Genomic DNA, 20,000 nt, shown 5'->3' with positions numbered 1-20,000 from the left:
CTCAGTTTACATCACTGCTTCTCACACACTGTATCAGCACATTGCATAGGCTACCCTTAGAAATGCCCCCACATGAAGCTAAGACTAAATAGTTGAAAGGGGGGGAATAGGACAGCACAGATAGCTGTATGATCCTTGTAGTCCATCAGACAGGTAATGAGGTGGGCACAAGATATCTGCTGCAGCTTCCAGTATGGTCATAAGTATAAGTCACAGTGTGGGGTAATAGGACTATCTACATGTATTGAAATAAAAATAGGTCTGAAGAACTGCTTTAAGAATGGTTCAGTAACAGCCTGAAGACAGTATTGTGGTCGGACACTACAGCTTTGCCCTAGCCTGTAGATGGCGATAGAGAGACCAGCAGAACGTTGCTCCATTCAGGTAATGTAGCTGTATGCAGAATGTTTTCTCACCAGTCACTGAATACTGCTATATATCTGTTTGTTCTTTATCTGCTTAGCCTGTAAATATGAATTGTTTACGCCTATGCGCCTGGTAATAAGCTGATTTTCTGTTTCAGCTGTGTTTTGAAGGAGTTGGAATCCTTGGGGAAAGAACTGTATGGGGCCAAGTTAATTGCCCAGCGTTTTCAGGTGCGGAGCTGCGCTCACTCGAAGAGTCCCGTCGACGGCACAGCGTGCATCTTATCTATGATCGCAGACAATAACCCGCACCACTATTTCGTCGCCACACAGGTACGCCAGATGTAGCATTTACAAAGACTTCACTCCCGGGGCGGCCGGCACCATTTCCGGTTTGATTTTAGTAGCTAAGAAGCAAAGCATCCTGGGAGTTAGACAACACAGAGGTGGAATGGAATCACAGAACCAGTGAGATTTTGCAAAGCTATTCGACTTTGTTAGGATAAAAATTGTTGTTTAATATATTAAAGGCAAAGTGAACTTCAAGAGGAACTTTTAGTATTATAAAAAAATAACATCTTTATAAGTGTGAAGCTGCCAATCCCGTCTTCTTTCTGGCATGGATTGTACACTGTGCATTGCCATTATTATTATTATTACACAGTATTTAAATAGCGCCAACATATTACGCAGTGCTGTACAAAGTCATGTCACTAGCTGTCCCTCAAAGGAGCTCACAATCAAATGTCCCTACCATAGCCATATATATCATTATTACCATTTAACCTAACTGCATGTTTTTTGAAAGTGGGAGGAAACTCAAGGAAACCCACGCAAACTCCATGCAGATAGAGTCCTGGACGAGATTTGGACCTGGGACCTAGCACTAGAAAAGCCGGAGTGCTAACCTCTGAGCCACCTTGCTGTGCATCTTCTTCCTTTATCTGCTCGCATCACCTGACCTCGCCATGCACATGTGTGAGATCGGATGACGTCTTCCTGTAAATGTTCCAATCTCACTGCACATGTGTGGGATCAGCACTTTTTTTTTTATTAATATTATTTTTTATATTCCAGTAAAGCCGCTTAGACTTTAGTGATTTCAGGCATGTGCAGAAGCATACGTGATGTATGTTTCCCAGAAGGCTGCAGGTTTACCCTTCCATCTTTACCTCCCGAGGCAGTAAAGACAGAAGGGGGGGGGGTTTCCTAAAAAAAAAAATAATAGTGTTTCAAAAACATTTTTTTTATATAAAAGTCACCCACCCTTAAGGAAAATAAATGTGGTGATAAGTATGCTTTAAAATTGACCAAGACAAATTCTCAAAGCAATCACAAATTGAAAATGATAAGTATTACCTTTGGGACAGAATTTTACAAATTCCTAAAACCCCATTGTACAGCTGTGCACATATCCACATAGCTCTGACCTCTTGTGCTAGGTTGAGTTCATACAATTTTCACCCCCTGCTTCCTCTGACTACAAGTCCTGGCACCTCATACTTTCCACTGCAGTGTAAGAATGCTGGGAAATGTAGTCTGGATGCTATTCTTCATACTTTGACGTATTTTAAGTTTCCTCATTTTATTATTATTTATATAACACCAACATATTTAATGTACAGCGCTGCGTAATATGTTGGCGCTATATAAATCCTGTTTAATAATAACATATTACACAGTGTTGTACATTAAATAGGGATTGCAAAAGGACAGACAGATACAGACAGTAACACAGGAGGAGAGGACCCTGCCCCGAAGAGCTTACAATCTAGGAGGTGGGGGAAGTATCACACAATATTTATGACAATTCTGTTGGTAAAAATAAAAAGTTGAATCTCCCTGGTGGGGATGTAGACTGAAATACATGACAAGGGGTTTATCCCAGTGTTTCTCAACCAGGGTTTCTAGAGGTTGCTAGGGGGTTCCTTGAGCACTTTGTACCTCTCTGGTCAGTTTAAGCAACACCAGTGTAAGAGGCATTATTCCCACTGACCACCACACTAATATACTGTATAGTAAATATAGAAGGGCTTCCCTGAATACCTGAAAGTGTCTTTCAAGAGCTTCCCCCATGTTAAAAAAGTCGATAGACACAGTCCACACTTTTTATCTAAAAAGAACGTTTCTTAGAGATAGACTTTTAAGTCTCAATCCCACTATGTGTAGTGCAGTGCTGTGTCACATGAAATGCAATAAGCAAGAAGAAGACATTGTATAGAACAGCAGTCCCCAACTGGTGGTCCGCGAGAAAAATTTTGGGGGTCCACGGTTTTGGCCGGTGCACCCCTGAGCGGGTTCAGGAGAAGGACCTCGCTGGGGAGACGCACCGGCCAGAGCCGCGGAACACGTCCCCGTACAGATCCCAGGCTTAGGACAGTGGGCAGGCTGTGTCCCTGGACATACCAGGCTTAGATCTGCAAAGGGTGAGTGGGTGGGGCTACGTCACGATGATGTCACTATGGGGGACACCTGGTATTTTGTTTCACACCTGGCTCCCCTCTCATGCGCTGTTAGGAGCCGGTGATTTTAGTGGTCCGCAGAACCAAAAAGGTTGACGACCACTGGTGTACAACACATTGGGCCTGAGACTGGAGAAGATAGACTTTTACCTGGAGGATCTGGGTGATTCAGCAAACCTGGAATATATTTCCTAAAAATCATTTTCTATTATTGGGGAAATGTTTTCAATCCTGCATCAGATCCATTCCAGGTTTGCTGGATCACCCCTTGTTAGTTTATCCTCTCCAGTGTTGGGGAACGTTAATAAATAACGTCTGATGTTCCCACTTATGTGTTACACTGCAGTGTGTTTTGTCAATAAACCATTGTATGTATGACTGTTACTGTGCACTGCCTCATTCAGTGTAATGTCAGCATCACACAGGACAGTCACACTAACATTGGCTTTTTCAACCACAAGTCTGAATTGCACCATGTGCTGTAGGCTTGTAAGACCAGTAGTCAGACTTTTGTCCAATCAGGATGTCCTGCATGTGTCCAGATAAAATATTTCTATATTTTTTATTAATCTCCCTGAGTATAGGGTGATATCCAGTTTAGCACGTACTATAGGTCTGATGATTATTCAGTGTTCTCCCCAGACCCTTTTAGCCCGGCTGTTTTTGGCTGGTTGCTGATAGGCTGGGTCACAATACAGGGGCTGCCACCCACCTACAGCTTCTTCCCACCGGTTAAAAAAAAAAAATTCTGTTTGAACACTGTTATTCATGGTCATTTTTTACATAGGGCAGATTTAACTGTGTTCTTATTGGTCCTGACAGCTTTCTAGATACGGACTGGACTCAAAGTTGGAGATAGTTAGAAACCTTTTCTAAGTTTGTCTCTGCTCAATTTTCTCCCGTGTCTGCAATAAAAGTTATTTGGATCCTCAGCTGGCCCGGAGACCCGTACCTCCTGGATTTAAATTCTTTGGCAATCTCAGATGTAAATTGTATGCTTTGTTGTTTACTGATTAATACACAGTAAGTGAATTAACTAGATTAGGTTTTTCATCTAAATTCCCATCTCGGAGCAATCTGATGTTCCATACAAATGAACTTAATGCCCAAGAAGGTTTCAATTATGGAAGCTTTTGAAGAGAGGGTTGGAATCCATTTAGCAGTTCTTTTGGATTGTGTTTTTCTAAGCGCAAGTCTTGGCAACTGCAAATGTTTACTATGTTCCGTTTCAAGTGTACCTGTCACTTACTGCCCTTATATGAACCCAGTATTTGAAAGTCATCGGACTAATTTAATGATTTGGTGATAGGCGGTAGAGAGGTGCAGGAAGTATTTATTAGCAGGGCAGTAGAGTCGGAATCTGAACAATTTTTGTAACTCCAGGTACCCAATAATTGTTTACATTTCTGTTATTTGGAGAATCTTCTTTTGTAATACCATGGAACTATGGGCAACCCAACCTAATTATTTTACATGTACAGTAGTTACATGAAATATGGGTAATGATATATATGGTGTGGGCTGAAATTAAAAGAGAAGGGTTTCTTTTACTATAGAAGATTCATTTTGTAACACCTATGATTTCTTAAAGCTTCCTAACTTGTACACATGCACAGCTCAATGTGCATGTGTACCGGGATACATACCTACCATACGCATGCTCAGAACTTGCCTCAGCTTGCACCAGCCAATTAAGATGGCTCATAACCCCAGGTCTGGAAAGAGCCAGGAAGCAAATGTCGGCGGTGGAGGGAGCTCACATCATTTAATGCAGAGTTTAGTTGTTTTCCTGCTTTTACAAGCCTAGCTGTTCAAATTAGGTTTCAGTTCTAGGTGTTGGTTTAAACTTTTTAACACCAACGGGGGCTTACACTCCCTGTTCTAAATAGGTCTTTTTGATCCACCAAGATCACTATTTGGCATAAGGTTTATTCCATGTAGTGTGATGGAGCAACGCTGTTTTCTTCCTATGGAGAAATGGATTCTGGTCATGTTTCCCCCTGTTTGTAGTTTACAGGAGAACAACTTGCTGTGGGCAGGTACACTGTTGCATTGGAAAGCACAAAGTATTTGACGTGTGGCACCCTTATATGACCTCCCCCAGATGCCCAGACAGTTCAAAGTTCATTCATTCTATATTGACATCATGCAAATTGAAAATAACATTTTAAAAAGCTTTATTGAAGTTTTGATGTGCTTGTGGAAAGAGGGCTGGATCCTGTAGTTCAGTTTCAAAGTCTATTTAAAACTACATGACTTTAAATTACCCTGTCCACAAGGTGGCAATGCTGCTGTGTGATTTTTACTGCAAAATAAAGTGTGGTCAGAAAGTAAAAATACAAGAATAACTGTTAGGATGAACAGGGAGTCCTACCCAGAAATTTGTTTATGTTGGGTGGGAAGAAGCTGTAGGCGGGTGGCAGCTCCAGTATTGTGACCCAACTTATCAGTAACTACCCAAAGACATTGGGGTGGTTACTAAAAAGTGCCGGGTGGTGCATCAGCTAAAAGCGGCTGGGGGGAACATAGGTCGTAAACCATGTTATGGGATAATGATTAAAACCAGAACTGCTCTAATAACACAAAACTAACTTAACAGCTGTCTGTTAATTAAAAAAGTAGACTTTTTGCACTAGAGTTTGCTGTAGCTTGTCCAGGTTCCAAGCGAGTTTGATTACCTTTACACTTCATTTGGACTTCAGACACCTTGTTCCTCTGAACAGAACCATCCTGGATAGATTCCAGCATTGATATCCTAGTAAGTCTCTCATGAGAACACACACTTATGCTGGAGTTGGTGCTTGACGTCATCCTGACAAGCTGATTAGATTCAAGCATCGATGCGCTGGTCCACTTCAGTAGAGAAAGAAAAAAATAAACAGATGTTTGCTTTGGATGCCCTTGAATACAGTCAATGGAAAGTATTTTATGGGCATTTTGAGGTAATACAAAGTTTGAATCAGAACTGAACTTGATGGTGGGTGGTGAGCTTCTGCCGTAATCTGCAGACTTGCTGATAATGGCACAAAACCATGTCCATTCGTCCTGCAGCTATGAGGGATCCAGGACTTGTCGTTGTTCCTTCTTCAGAAGGTGCCATCTTTGCCACTGGCTTGAAGGCTGACTTCTTTAAAGAGGGGTGAACCTCTTCTGCTATTAGATGGCCACTGATGATGTAACTGTTGCATTGTCTCTGCTGGTGGCTGGCTCTGTGTGGAGCGGTGTGCGGTGGAGCCGCGCTCTATACTACAAAGGACATACACCGTACAGTGTAAAGCCTAAACAATAAGCCACCATGAACTATGGTCTATTAACTGGTGCATTTCAATGGTATGTTCATTTGATATCACAGTGTTAATAACAGTCAATTTAAATCAATCCTAGTGATCAACAAGTAATCAATGTACCATTAACTTGTTTAATGATAGATCAGTATCGATCATTTTCACCTTTATATCAAATAAGAATCTCAATCACGACACCCATTGCCAAAAATCGGCGTTGCTATTTTAATTTTTGCTTGATTAACCCTTTATGTAAGGACGTGTAAATGCAGATATAAGATTGATGTGTGATGAGCACCATGATTAGAATGTATTGCATAATCTGAATATTGTTCATCTAATAATATCTGCTTTGCCTGAATCAAGAGAGAATGCCCCAGTAGTTTGGCAGTTTTAGCAGCCATTGGCAGATGTCTCATTTGCATTGGTTGCAAGTAAGAAATCTGCTGATCTGTGCTATGATCACATATTTATTTGTGTGTTACCATTGTATTTCTTTTTTTCGTTGCTTTCTTTTTTTTTTTTCTCTTTTTTTTTCTCAAAGGTATGCCAAATTTATACATTCAATATTAATCAGACTGTCCTGAACAATTATAAAAGAACAGTGTTATTTATTCTGAATAGCACCGCAATGCATCTTGTCCAGCTGCACCACATGGTAAAGAATCATAGTATGGTATGATGAGCTTTCAAAAATAGTGTAGGTCCAATTTTTTGACTATTGGGTGAAATGGCCATGCTTATCACAGTGTAATATGCAATTATTTTTTTTTTTAGTTGCATAAATATGAATTCTCACATATGACTATTTTGTATTGACTATTTCTAGCCAGCAAACTGAGCTGTAGGCCATTGTTTACCAGGTAACCCCAAAGGGAAATTATACCCGCGATTATACCCGCGCATGGCCATTTTCCCTCTTCTTTATTTTCCCTAAGACTTTGTTCGACCAACTTGATTGGCTGTACTGCGATGATGTAGCTCCGACTCTGGCGTGCAGGAGTTCATTCATTCCTGGCAAAGAAAGTTGGGATTGGCAACCAATGCTGAGCAGCTGAGTGCTGGATAGGCAAGTAAGAGCTGTTATTGCAGAATGGACATCACCTGCCCCTTTCTGCAATAGCCTCCTGTCTGAATCTCAGAAATATAAAGTGTCCCCGTTCCACCAGGAGGGAGGCGCCGCTATCTTGTTCCTTCTTCAAAACCTTGTTGTGAACCTTGGTCATCTTGATTGGACAGGCCAGAATAATGTAATTCCCACAATGGGGGAGCATGAGTTCATTTGGTTGTGAAGAATGCTTATTGCAAAAGGGACATCGCCTGACATCATCTGCAATAAAGTCCTACCTAATCAGAAAATTTTAAAGTGGAACTTTAGTTCAAAGGAAAAAGCTCTTTCTGTGGTGTGCTCTTTGGAAACCCAGGATGCTTTGCAAGATCTGTCATTGGTGCTGCTTGTAATAAACATTTTTTATCAAATATAAATGTAATGTTAACAAATGGTATACATATAAAAACCATTACAAACAAGGTAAAGCAAGTGATAAAATATCCCAGTCATCCAATTTACATTATAGGTCACTTTCTACTATCCAGCATTGGCACCTTTCTATATGGAATAATTGGGAGTATACCATGTTCTCTGCATCGTTTTGTTTCCATTTGAGGTTCACTCCATGCCGCAAATGAGATATTAGTCTAATTGATACATCTGATTAGCCAAGTTAATGCTTTATTTATTCTGCTGAACAGTTTGGGTGTATTGTTCCTTTTATCAACACGCAGCATGTTAATCCCCAGTGTATTAGCAGCTCTGCAAAGCACAACATACCTGCTTAGCGGAATATATGATAATCCCCGCATTGTATCCCATTTCCCCTGTGCTATCATCTGGTGAGACTTCATTAGGTTACCTGCAGGATTAGCGGGCCTAAAAAAAGAAGGATTGTAATTAGCAGAAGTGCGAATATACACTTAGTGTTTTCGATCTTGTTTTGTAGGATCACAGTCTTGGAAATAAAATACGGAAGAAAGCTGGGATCCCCCTGATGTTCATCATTCAGAACACCATCGTCCTGGACAAGCCGTCGCCGAAATCAGTGGCTCACGTCCAGGCATTACAGGCCAGCGAGTTGGTGCCCGAGCATCAGAAACAGAACCTGGGGCACCTGAAGGATGAGCAAGGGGTGGCTCTGGACACAGGACGGAGAGGAAAAAAGAGGAAACGGGTTGCAGGTCCAAACCCTCTAAGCTGCATGAAGAAGAAAAAAACATCAGCTCAGCCAGTCACAGCAGCTCCTGAGCAGAAAAAGAGGAAGAGGAAAAGGAAGAGAGGGAAAGGGTTAGGAAAAGACACTACAGAGACTGCATAGTGGGAAATAATTTTATATTTTTATATTAAACATGAAGATATTGTTCCTAAAAGTTGTCAGCTATTGTAATTTATTCAGTAAAAAACAATGGATTTATTTTGCAAGTGTGATTCACTTTACTGTGTTTCAATGTTCAAATGCCTGAACATGTCCACACATCTCCCCAGTATCATTTATACTGAGGCAGGGTCAGCCCTTTGAAACATTCAGCGATCAATTACTACACACAATAGTGTCAGTCAGCAGTTTGAGCAAACCTAAAGGAGAAGGCAGCGGGGTAATGACCTCATCAGTGTTCCTCTTCTCCTTCATTTGTCAGCTTGTGACCTAGCTGTATTGCTAAACTGCAGCAGATAGAACAAAGATCACAGGATCTAGATCGCAAGGCTAGTGGAACATAGTTACAAATCTTTTGGCGAGGTGAATATGGGTAAAGTGACTGTGTCATAAGAAAAGCCTGAGGGCTGCCACTGTTGATTTCTTCTAAGAGATTATTAGTATCCTGGCTGCAGTACTAGTGCGGTGCCTTCATTGTTTTCCAAGCCACTGACTTGTAACAGGATGGAGATAATGAATTCCAACACATTTCAGTGGAACATTTACTGTTCCACTAACCACCACAGAATTGCAATCTTTGACATTCTGCTACCTTCGGACCATCTCTCATACTGGCAGAAATTTTGTGCCTCTATTTATATAACCCTGAGAAAATCTCACTTATAGACTCCATATAATTTGTTATCTATCTGATGATTAGACACTTGATTACAACATGAAACCTATTAGCTTCCTCGTTGTTTAATCAATCTCACTATCCCCTGAGGAAGCCCATAGGACTAAATACTTCTGTGTTCTAAAGTTCTAAACAACTTTCTGTAGGAAGACTTTGTCTAGTAATTCAAACATCAGAGCTATGAATGGGGTTACTTTGATTGTTGATTGTTAATAACTACATTTAATCACCTTTGTATAACTAAAGGTTCTGATGACTTTGCTGCCTATTGGATCAGTTGTTCATTTATTAAATATACTTGCTAGGAAAAATAAAACACTTTCAACCTATTTTCCTTCCCTAAATTTATTTTCAGAAGACAAAGAACACACTCCATTCAGGTCCTTGAGTAGATGAGATATTGAAAACAGAAAATAAGAAATTGATTTACATTGGAGGCCTTTTTTAAAATTCATGACTATCCTTTATTATATAAATATGGTTGGGGTACTGTTACCACTCATGGCTTACCTTGTTCACTCTCTTTGCGACGGCCCCACATGCAGCAGTTCCCTGGCATAGGGAATCGGTAACTGCACTGCAACCTCATGTTCAGCATGTGATTAGCCCTTGGCTAGCAGAATTCGTGCCCTTGGCCACTAAAGGTTCCACCTCCTGTCTTCCAGACGCAAAGGATCGTAATCTCTTTAAATGTTAGTAACAGTGGTTAGTTAATGTACTCAGTGGGCAGTGTCCCCATGTACATCAAAAGCTAAGCTTATTACTGGAGTGAACCAAATGCTGAATAGCAACACTTATAGTTAATATATCAATGTTTCCCAACCAGGGTTCTTTGAGCAATGAGCAGTTTGTGCCTCTCAGGTCAGTTTAGGTGACACCAATGATGTTTTTGGCTATCTGTAAGGATGACATTCTTCCCAATGACCATCATACTAATGTACTGTGGATATAGTAATTATGGAAGGAGTTCACCGAGACCTGAAAGTTATTTCAAGGGTTCCCCCATGTTAAAAAGGTTAAAAAACACTGCACTATAGACACATATAAAGGAAGCCCACTGATACTTATCTTTTGTAGTGGTCCTTGGGTGTATGGAATATCTGAAAATATAAATATATATACATTCCTGTGAGAAGTTCAGAACAACATTGAACGTTTAATGTCACTATGATGAAAAGGGAAGAATTGTTCACCTGGCTGTACTACGATAGACATCGGTCTTGGGAAATGTGTGTTCTCTCTGCAGTCTGGTGAAATTTGTCGGGATTTGCTCCTTTGAGAACAGTGCTTTATATTTCCAGATTAATGTCACAGTACAGCGGCCAGGAGTGTTCGCTCTGTCAACTGTGAAATAAAGTTTGTTGTAATGGTTAACAAACTATAATAAATTGATTATATGAAAGTGATAAAGCTCGAGCACAGACATATATTGGTTTTAGACTCATCTCAGGTCATCAGTGTTATTGCATTTCATGTAATTTTTTTGTTTTCTCAATATAGCGCTAATTAGCAATTTTATGGTAAAAATAAAAGCATCATGGTTTACTCCATACCCTATAGGCTTATATTCCTTCAGATGGAATTTGCATTTCTAAAAATCCTATGTGGATACAAAAAATGCAGGTTAGGGGGAGGTCAGCGGGTGATAAGTCATGGACGGATTCTGATAAAATCTAACATTAAATGTTAATAAAAATAACATAATTGATGCGGCCTGGGGAATCTGTGGCTGTGTTATGTTATGTTGTGTTGGGTCCGATGGTTGGCTGGCTGTGTTGCTTTGCAAATGTATAAGAGGTATTTTGTTCTCCTGTACTCATTCCCCAAGTTGAGAAAGTAACAATGTGGAGCTTTCAGTTTTCACAACCTAGACACCCTGGCCCCCCACAACCACCTGTGTTGACAGGTTGTGGAGATCAGGCCCTCTCCACCAACTGTGGGCTTTGGACAAATACAAGGGCAGCCAGGAATAAGATGCAACTACCCACTTACTGCTACATTATTTTCTGTCCAGCCATATTATAGGGGGAAAAGAATAATAAAAATCTTGGTGTCCCCCTCTCATTCCCATTTTATGGCCAAAGAGGTTCCACTGCAAAGTTGGCAAGTGAAAGTCAGGACACGGCAAACCAATAGGCTAAATTTTGCAAAAAGTTCTCACAATGTTTCTCTGAACATTGCGTTATTATCTACAATGGGTAGTTTGGTGCATTACAGCAGTACCTAGATCATGGGTGTCGAACTCAAATACACAGGGGGCCAAAAAGAAAAACTTAGACAAAGTCGCGGGCAAGCTTAAAATTTATTGAAAAATTGAGGAAATATAAACCATTTTCATATGGAAACAAACAGATTTTGCTTCACGTTCAATCTTGAACAAGCTTATAATAGAGAAAGAAAAAATAAAGATAAAAAATGTTTTTTTACATTTTATTTAGGAAAAAATCTTATGCCTCTTTCTTTATTTGTAGCCTTCTAAGTTAAATTTCAATGGTAACCTATTTGCACAGGCTAACAAGATTAATAATAACAATATTCTTCTATGAAAATCCAACCGATCAAGTCTCATTCCAATTTTACTGGCCAAAGAGGTTCCACTGGTCAGATTTTATTATCACAGGAAGAACCTACATGAACAGCTTTAGGAATTAGGATCTGCATTAGCATTAGGATGATAACATCAGCAATACTTTTATTTACAAAATAAAAACTTTCTTTTTAAACCTTTTTAATTTTAAGGTCCTGCAACCACCCCTAACAATGATGACACAATGGTGGCAATACTTTGTTCAGAGACTGCAATAAATTTGCAAAGTTGGCAAGTGAAAGTCACGACACAGCAAACCAATAGGCTAAATTTTGCAAAAAGTTCTCACAGAACATAAAGCTTTCATGTGAAAATGTACTTAAAAAATACCTGGCCGTCATTATTTATGAGTCTCATACGTAGCAGAGCACCCTGGTAGACACAAGACAAAATGGACCAGAGGAGCTTCCCTTACAAAGTAAATGGCAGTTTAAATTGTTTATCCTGCCCACATTTTAATCCAAACTCTTAGTATTCCACCATACATCCCAGAAACCCCCCAGCATGTAAGCTTCCTGTAAAACTTTTTATTTGCCTCATATCACCAGGCTCAAACATCCAAGGCACATCTGAATCTGATTAGTGGGTATAGTGGGTTTGGAAGTGACATTCGGATTTTGTGTGCAAGGCCCATATTGTTTTTTTTGGAAAGGCTTCTTGCTTTATTATCCACAATGGGTAGTTAGGTGCATTACAGCAGTACCTAGATCAGGGGTGTCAAACTGTAATACACAGAGGGACAAAATTAAAAACTTAGACAAAGTCGTGGGCCAACCTTAAAATTTATTGAAAAATTGAGGAAATTTTTCCTTCTCATTAGTTAAAAAACCCTTTTCATATGGAAACAAAGAGGTTTTGCTTCACATTCAATCTGGATCAAGCTTATAATAGAGAAAGAGGCATAAAAAAATGTTTTTTAAATTTTATTTAAGAAAACATCTTATGCCTCTTTCTCTATTTGTAGCCTTCTGAGGTAAATTTCTGATGGTAACCTTTTTGCAACCGGTTAACAATAATAATTAACAATATTGTTCTATGAAAATCCAACCATTCAAGTCCATGCCTTGGAGTAGAAAGGAAAAGTACACTGAAGGGGAGTGCTGGAAATGCCAGACGTGGCCAATGTGGAGCTTATAAGTTGCCCACCGCTAAAATTCCCTCTTCATTAAATTGCGCCGCTACTGAAATTCCCGGCATTATTTGCATCTATAAAACAGTTCAATTTGGGGCCACGCAAAGACAGAGAGCCCGTTGGTCTATAGACACGAGTGATGCTAGGAATTGTAGTAGCGGCGCTATTTCAATGCAGCGGCAGGCCAGCTGCAGTTCATATTTAGGATTCCTTTGGGTGCCAAAAAAAAGGATGTTGGGGGCCAGATGTGGCAGTTTGACACCCATGACCTAGATCATTGTTTCCTAAACTTTTTAACATGGCCCTTGAATTAACTTTTAGGTCTTCAGAGAACCCCTAGTATAACTACTATCATTATAGCTCACAGTACTTTTGTGTGGGGGTCAGTAGTAGGAATTTCATTGCTGGCCATTGGGAAGAATGTCTTACAAACTGCAAATCCATTGCTCAAGGAACCCCTAGCAACCTGTGGAGGAACCCTAGAGTTCTACTAAACCCTGGTTGAGAAACACTGACCTTCCTAAAAAGTATGAAGCAGCCATTCCTAACCAGGGTTCCTCTAGAGGCTTCTTGAGCTGTAGCCGGCTGTCCACCAATCTGAAGCCTTCATAATTTGGAATCTAAAGCCTCTAGGCAGAGCCACAAGCATCTTTTTACCAGTCTATAGGGAATGAATTCGGACTACTATGGTAGTACGGACATCAATTTTAGGGGAATTTAATAATGAATTTTCCTTAGCTGGGGTTCTCTAAGACCTGAACATTATTTTGAACGTTCTTTTAGGGAATGAAGAGCCAAGCCACTAGGCTTTGTTTCTTGTTGCATTTCTAAAATTTAGTTCTAATTCCTTCTGGGATTCCCTTTCCACAACAAGTCACGGTAGAATGATTGTTTTTATTTCAAACTACAAAAAACAGCAGGCTCTTGTGTATTTTGGCCCGCTAGCCCTTAGGGCCTGGTTTATTGTTTACACCGTGCTTTGTCAGCATTTCTGGCCGGCTGCCTTTAGATGACAAAACTCTACTGAAGGATCAGACACTACATCATTATGACTTAGCATGTGTATAAATCATACGTCCATTTCACCGAGCCATTAACAGAATTAAAATGATAAAATGCAATAAACCAGATTTGTATATGAGGGACGGAGGGGGCGAGGGGACACTTCCGTTGTGCAGACCTGGGAGCCGGATGACATATATCAAGCGTGTGGTGAGCCGCTTGTAATAGATTTACTGCCAAAAGCAATGTAGATTGGCCTTAGCAGATATTCCAGTGACAGGCCTTTTTATTACCATGTGCTCTATTAAAACACTTCGGTCATGCCTGTGCTCTTGGAAGGTCCTTTATATTGCTGGAATGAATACCTTCTCCTTCTGTGAAGAAATTCAGTTTTTTTACCTGATTTTTATTATTTATGGGAATCTAATCTTAAAATGGACCTTTCACTCATTATTGCTTTACAACTTTCCATTATCTGCTTCTTTGTTTCCCTATATACAAACTTTCCATGATGAAACTTTTATAGAAGGAAGTAACTAAATTAAAAATTTGGACCTTTCATTGTTAGTGAGATTATGGTTTTATTTTGTAACTTCTTTTCCTCCTGTATGCTACTTTAGTTATCTGTTGTTGTTATGTTATTCTCTTCCTTTAATAAAGAAATATTGAAGTAGCATTATAGTGTTCAAAGCAACGGCTGATCATTTTACCAGTGCACTGTACCTTCCAAATTTAGGAGGCACCCATATTCTTTAGGCTACATAAACACAATAATTGTCGTTGGAAAGGATCTTTCACTATCCAAATGACAAACGACTGCTCATTTCATGAATGGGCCATGTTTATACAGCAACTGTCTGCTCTAGGGAGAGGGGAGAACGACGGATCGGGACCCCGCTGTGCTGCCTCCCCTTTACTTGCATTACGATCGTTCATCGTCTGTGGATATGCCAGGACGGTCGTTCGGACGATGGACAACGAGCACTGTACACACGCAAGATTCCCGTCTGATATCAGCCCTGAGCCATTGCACGTGTGTACCTAGCCTTAGGCTGAGGTTCATGCCTGCAAATATTTTGACTTCCCTGGTTCCTCCGTTTCTCCTCATCAATATTTTCATGATATTGTGAAAAAAAACCTTCATTCCATGTCTTATTTTTGTACTAGTGTCATCATCACTTTGGCTCTTTCCTTCTGGAGTAAAATGTCTCATTTATCAAAGCGCTCCAAGACTGGACAAGATACACTTTCATTAGTGAACCTATGTGATCCAGCAAACCTGGAATGGATCTGGTCCAGGATTGAAAACATTTGCAAACAAATAGCAAAAGACTTTTTAAGAATCTATTTCAGGTTTGCTGGATCACCCAGCTTCACTGATTAAAGTGTATCCTCTCCAGCCTATTTGATAAATCAGGTCCATTGCTGGGGAATGACGTGGGGGTATTGTGATGTCCGTGGGAGGTATTACTTACCGTATTTTTTGCCGTATAAGACGCACTTTTTCTTCCCCAAAACTGGGGGGGAAAAGTTGGTGTGTCCTATACGACAAATGTGTTATAAAATAATTAAAATAAGATACTCACCCGATACCCAATCCTGCGTGTGTCTCTTCTCCTCGCTGGCAGCAGCGTGTGTCTCTTCTCCTCTCTGGCAGCGCGTGTCTCCTCCTGGCTGCAGTGAAAGAAGCTGGCACAGCGTCCCCTGCTGTTCCCTGTCCTAACTGCCGTACAGTGGAAAAAAGCACTGAGTGATCAGAAAGGGAATTTGAAAGGCACAGAGTGATCAGAAAGGGAATTTGAATGGCACATGAGTGATCAGAAGGGGAATACCGGTATGAATGGCACATGAGTGATCAGAAGGGGAATAATCTTTCAGAATCTTTTTTTTCTAGATTTTCCTCCTTTAAAATTGGGTGCATCTTATATTCCGGAGCGTCTTATACGGCGAAAAATAACATGAAACATATATCTGATGTTACATATGCTTTAGGTAAAAAAAAAACAGTTTTTAAAGCTAATCTTCAGGCTAACAACTAAATGCACAGAAGAAATACAGTACATATAAGGGAGCCGTTATATCTGTCTGTGCAATTCTGAGATTAGGGCTGCGTAAGCATGCTCAATTATTGTTGGAAAGGTTTGTTGGAAAGGTTCTTTCACAATTCAGCAACAAAAGACTGAAAGATGAATGAATCCTGTACCCACAGCACTGTTGGTGGAAAAGGAGCAAGCAGCACCCCATTACAATCTCCAACCTTCACTTCCATTGTGGTCGGTCATCGCATGTCGTTCATGGATCCACTAGGACAGATTCCATAAATGATATCATACACCTCGGTACACGTCAGATTCTCGTCTGAGACAAGCCCGACAGCTCTTATCATCCGAGAATCATCTGACGTGTGCCTGCCACAGCTCTGCCACACAATCCAGCCAAGCTGAAGATCAGAATTTTCTATGCTGCAGATCATTCACACAAACAGATTGTATTTCTTCTTCTAAGCTTTGATTGGATAGTGAAACTATAAGCAGCAAACTGAAGAACTCGTCTCTCTGTCCCTTATGTTCTCCTATCAGTATGTTCCTTGCATTGCTGCACAACTGATTGGCTTCTTGTGTTGCATCTGCTCTTCGACCTCTGCTACAGGGAATATGTTTCAAATCAAAATCATTCACTTACACTTCTTACATTGCCAAAGATTTTTTAACAAATACAGAGCTGCATTAATGTTTGTCTTCTAAATCTTCCTGGACTTTATCTTTAATAATAAACCCCATCTAGATCAGCGTTCGCCAACTGGTAGTCCATGAGAAAATTTTAGTGGTTCACAGAAAAATTTGGACATTATTTGCAATTTTTGTGGTTTAATAAATTATAATAAAACAAAAATAATATTCTAATAGACTCTTATATTCTGTAAGAAAATTTTTGCCTTTATATTACACTAAATTCACAATCTGTACTAGAGACGAAAAAACAAGGCAGGCGCAGCGTGACGTCAGTGTAGTGTTAAGTTGTATGAGGCAACCATTGCCGAGCCGTACGCTTCAGTATTGTTTCCACCATTACAACAGTCACCCCGCTCCGCCAATACCGATTCTCATCCGATTGTTTTGTTTTATTTGTTTATTTCTCAGATGATCTTTTAGGTAAGTATGACCTTAACTGTGTATTTTATTTAACTGTTATATTTAATGGCATCAAGTAGTTTGACTTTGATAACTATCATTTCTTGTTTGGTCTTAGATTGGAATGAAATAAACCCATAATGAGTGAGAAAAAGCAAACTAATATTTTACATTTCCTTAGTAATACCAAAGATAATGCAACTAATGATAATAGTAACAATAGTAATACTTCACTTAACCGTGAGCTGATCAATGTATCAGAGCCCCCACAGTCCTTGTCAGCACCATTAGGGAGATCATTATTTTACAAATGTATTTATCTTTTTTTTTTTAATTTATATTAATGGTCCGCAGGATTTTAAATCATGAGATCAGTGGTACGTGAGGTCAGAAAGGTTGGCGACTGCTGATCTAGATAATTGCAGAGAAAATATTAGTTATTATTAAACAGTATTTATATAGTGCCAATATATTACTCAGCACTGTACAATAAATAGAAGTTGCAAATGACAGACTGTGACACAGGAGGAGAGGACCCTGTCCAGAAGAGCTTACAATCTAAGCAAGGGGGGATGTTGGCTTCAACTGTACAATGCAATAAACTAATCAAATCTGTGATTTTACATAATAATACATAACTAAATAAAAATATATAAAAACCTGAAAAGCGCCTATGATTTTTATGGGGGGGTTTGTGGCATGTATGGTGAAAAGCAGACGGATTCTGTTCCTGTCTCGCTTGTCAAGCTGTCTCTTCTGCTCGTGTGTGTTTAATGCTTTCCGTGCTCCACTGCGTTCTGGTGAGAGCCGCCAGCCCGTTTCCAGAGTATACGTCTTGTGCGCCGGCTTGATGTTAAATAAGAGATACTATTATTTCTAGACAGTATAATATAGCACAGGCTGATCTCTGGGGTAATTTACACACTGTTCTCCACATTGATTCAAGCTAATTGAGTTATATTTCTCACAGTTAGCTGATAGATATCCCAACATGTATTTATCTGCTAGTCATAGCCCAGCACAAACTGCATATATTTCCAGAAAGGGCCCGTTCCATCTGTTTGTCTTGGAGCAGGGAGAGGTGTAAATCACAGCCTTTTCACTGGTCCACTGCTGTTCCCGGAGAGACTCCTTATCTGTCGCCTGTGATTGCATTGTCACGTCGTATTTTGATTCCCAGTGTCCTGTCCATTTTTTTCTAATTCGATATTATTTTTTGTATTCATGGTGTGTGGATGTTTGGGATTTGAGGGGCTGCTGCTGCAGGACCCTTTACTGGTATTCACTTTTTTGGGGGGGAGGTTATGTGCTTACTCCTTATGTGGGTGCCCCGGGGGTTTATTTTCTGGATTATTAAAACTAAAGCTACATACACACGTAGATAATTGGTCCTGCTCGTCTTATCGCAACTGATGTGCACAACAGGTTCCCCATTGGTTGATTGATGAATGAATACTTGTGAATGACAGCTGTTCACTTTCATGGAGGAGAACCACTCATCCTCGCCCACCTTTTTTTTCCATAAAGCAAAACGATGCTTTGCTGTGTGTACAACGCCTATTCATTATTCTGTCACTGAAAACAGTCATGAAATATAATTTCCAGCAAAAATCCTTCATTGACCACCATTGAGGCAATGTAGTCAACCGCAGATATAACTGCCAGGGTCACAGGGGGAGCTACATCACTTGGTCCACATTGATCCTAATAAGTCCCCATGTCCATGGGCTTTTGTTCACTTCCCATGAGTTTATTATTACCATATACACCTATAGGAAGGCAAAACCCACTTGAACCAGGTCAAATTCAGGTCACCAGGGGGAAAACCTTAGGTCAAATGAACCAGCAAAGTCAAATGCACCAGTTCATGAATTTTGAATGTTCTCAGAAACATATCAAACTCATGCTATTGACAATTTCCTTGTATAGGGAATCCTTCATCTGATTTGTATCTTAGATTGACTCTGAAATGTTGTGGAAGAAAGCAACAGGCAGATGTGTAAGAAGTCCAGAGTGATTATATATGAATAAAAGTCTCATACGACAAGAAAACAACGCGTTTCAATGATTTTATCAGGCTCCCTTTTATATGTCCAAATAATTCTGGACAGCAAAAATACAATTGTTCTGAGCAATGCTTTCTGTTACTTAGAGAAAGACTTGCTCTGCTCACCGGTTGACTATTCCAGTTTTCCGTCAGTAATTAGAATTTTTCACCCGGTGCTGTAATCATGTCCCCATCTCTCCTCCAGCCCATTCACAAAACAATCCTGAGGCTGTGTGATACAGAATAAATTAAAGTGGAACCTGTTGCATGATTTGTAATTTACTGGTTTATGTTGTATCTTTTTTTTATCTGTTTGCTTTTCCTTTCTCTCATTTTTACTCCTTCTTCACACCCACAGAAAGTTCCTGGCTTTGCCCCCTTCCAGATGAAATAGAAAAATGAGTGTGGGGGCATATGACAGCCTAATATCTTAGTATGTAACTGTGCAAATATCAGGTCTTCACAATTCTTGAAACTGTTTTTTCTTTTAGTGAGAAGCTGTGATGGCAGAGGCTCAAGCAAGTTTCACGTTGGAGTTGTTGGAGTTGACGGGTCGTCATGAAGTTTTTGTTTCTCCAGGGAAAGTCAGCAAAGGACATTCACACTGAGATGTCACAAACACTGGGGGAGAAGTGTCCTTCCTACAGCACTGTCAAAACCTGGATATCTTGTTTCAAGACTGGGCATTTCACGGTTGAAGATGAGCCCCGCAGTGGGCACCCCCCAACCACAACTGACCCGGCAACCTGCGATGCTGTCCATGAGCTGAATATTGAGGACTGGTGAATATCCGCAAAAAAGATAGACCAGATACTTGACATGACACGGGAGCGTGTTGGGTTTGTTATCCTAGACGCAAGCTTTCAGCGGGTCCCCACGGCCAAA

The 20,000-nt window shown here is 40.2% G+C and overlaps 1 protein-coding gene across 1 annotated transcript; it reads left to right on the top strand.

Moving 5' to 3' along the window:
* Nucleotides 1-523: 523 nt before the first annotated feature.
* UTP23 (UTP23 small subunit processome component) lies at nucleotides 524-8,589 on the top strand (the record flags this gene model as incomplete). The annotated part of the gene is given in 2 exon segments (XM_072410715.1): nucleotides 524-698; nucleotides 8,112-8,589. Coding segments are annotated over 2 exon segments (547 nt in total), but the record flags the coding sequence as incomplete, so codon positions are not given.
* Nucleotides 8,590-20,000: the final 11,411 nt, after the last annotated feature.

The sequence above is a fragment of the Pyxicephalus adspersus genome, chromosome 5 (assembly GCF_032062135.1).
Source record: "Pyxicephalus adspersus chromosome 5, UCB_Pads_2.0, whole genome shotgun sequence".
NCBI classification, from domain to species: Eukaryota; Metazoa; Chordata; class Amphibia; order Anura; family Pyxicephalidae; genus Pyxicephalus; species Pyxicephalus adspersus.
Note: the sequence above shows the minus strand (reverse complement) of the source record. Positions and strands in the feature narration are given on the sequence as shown.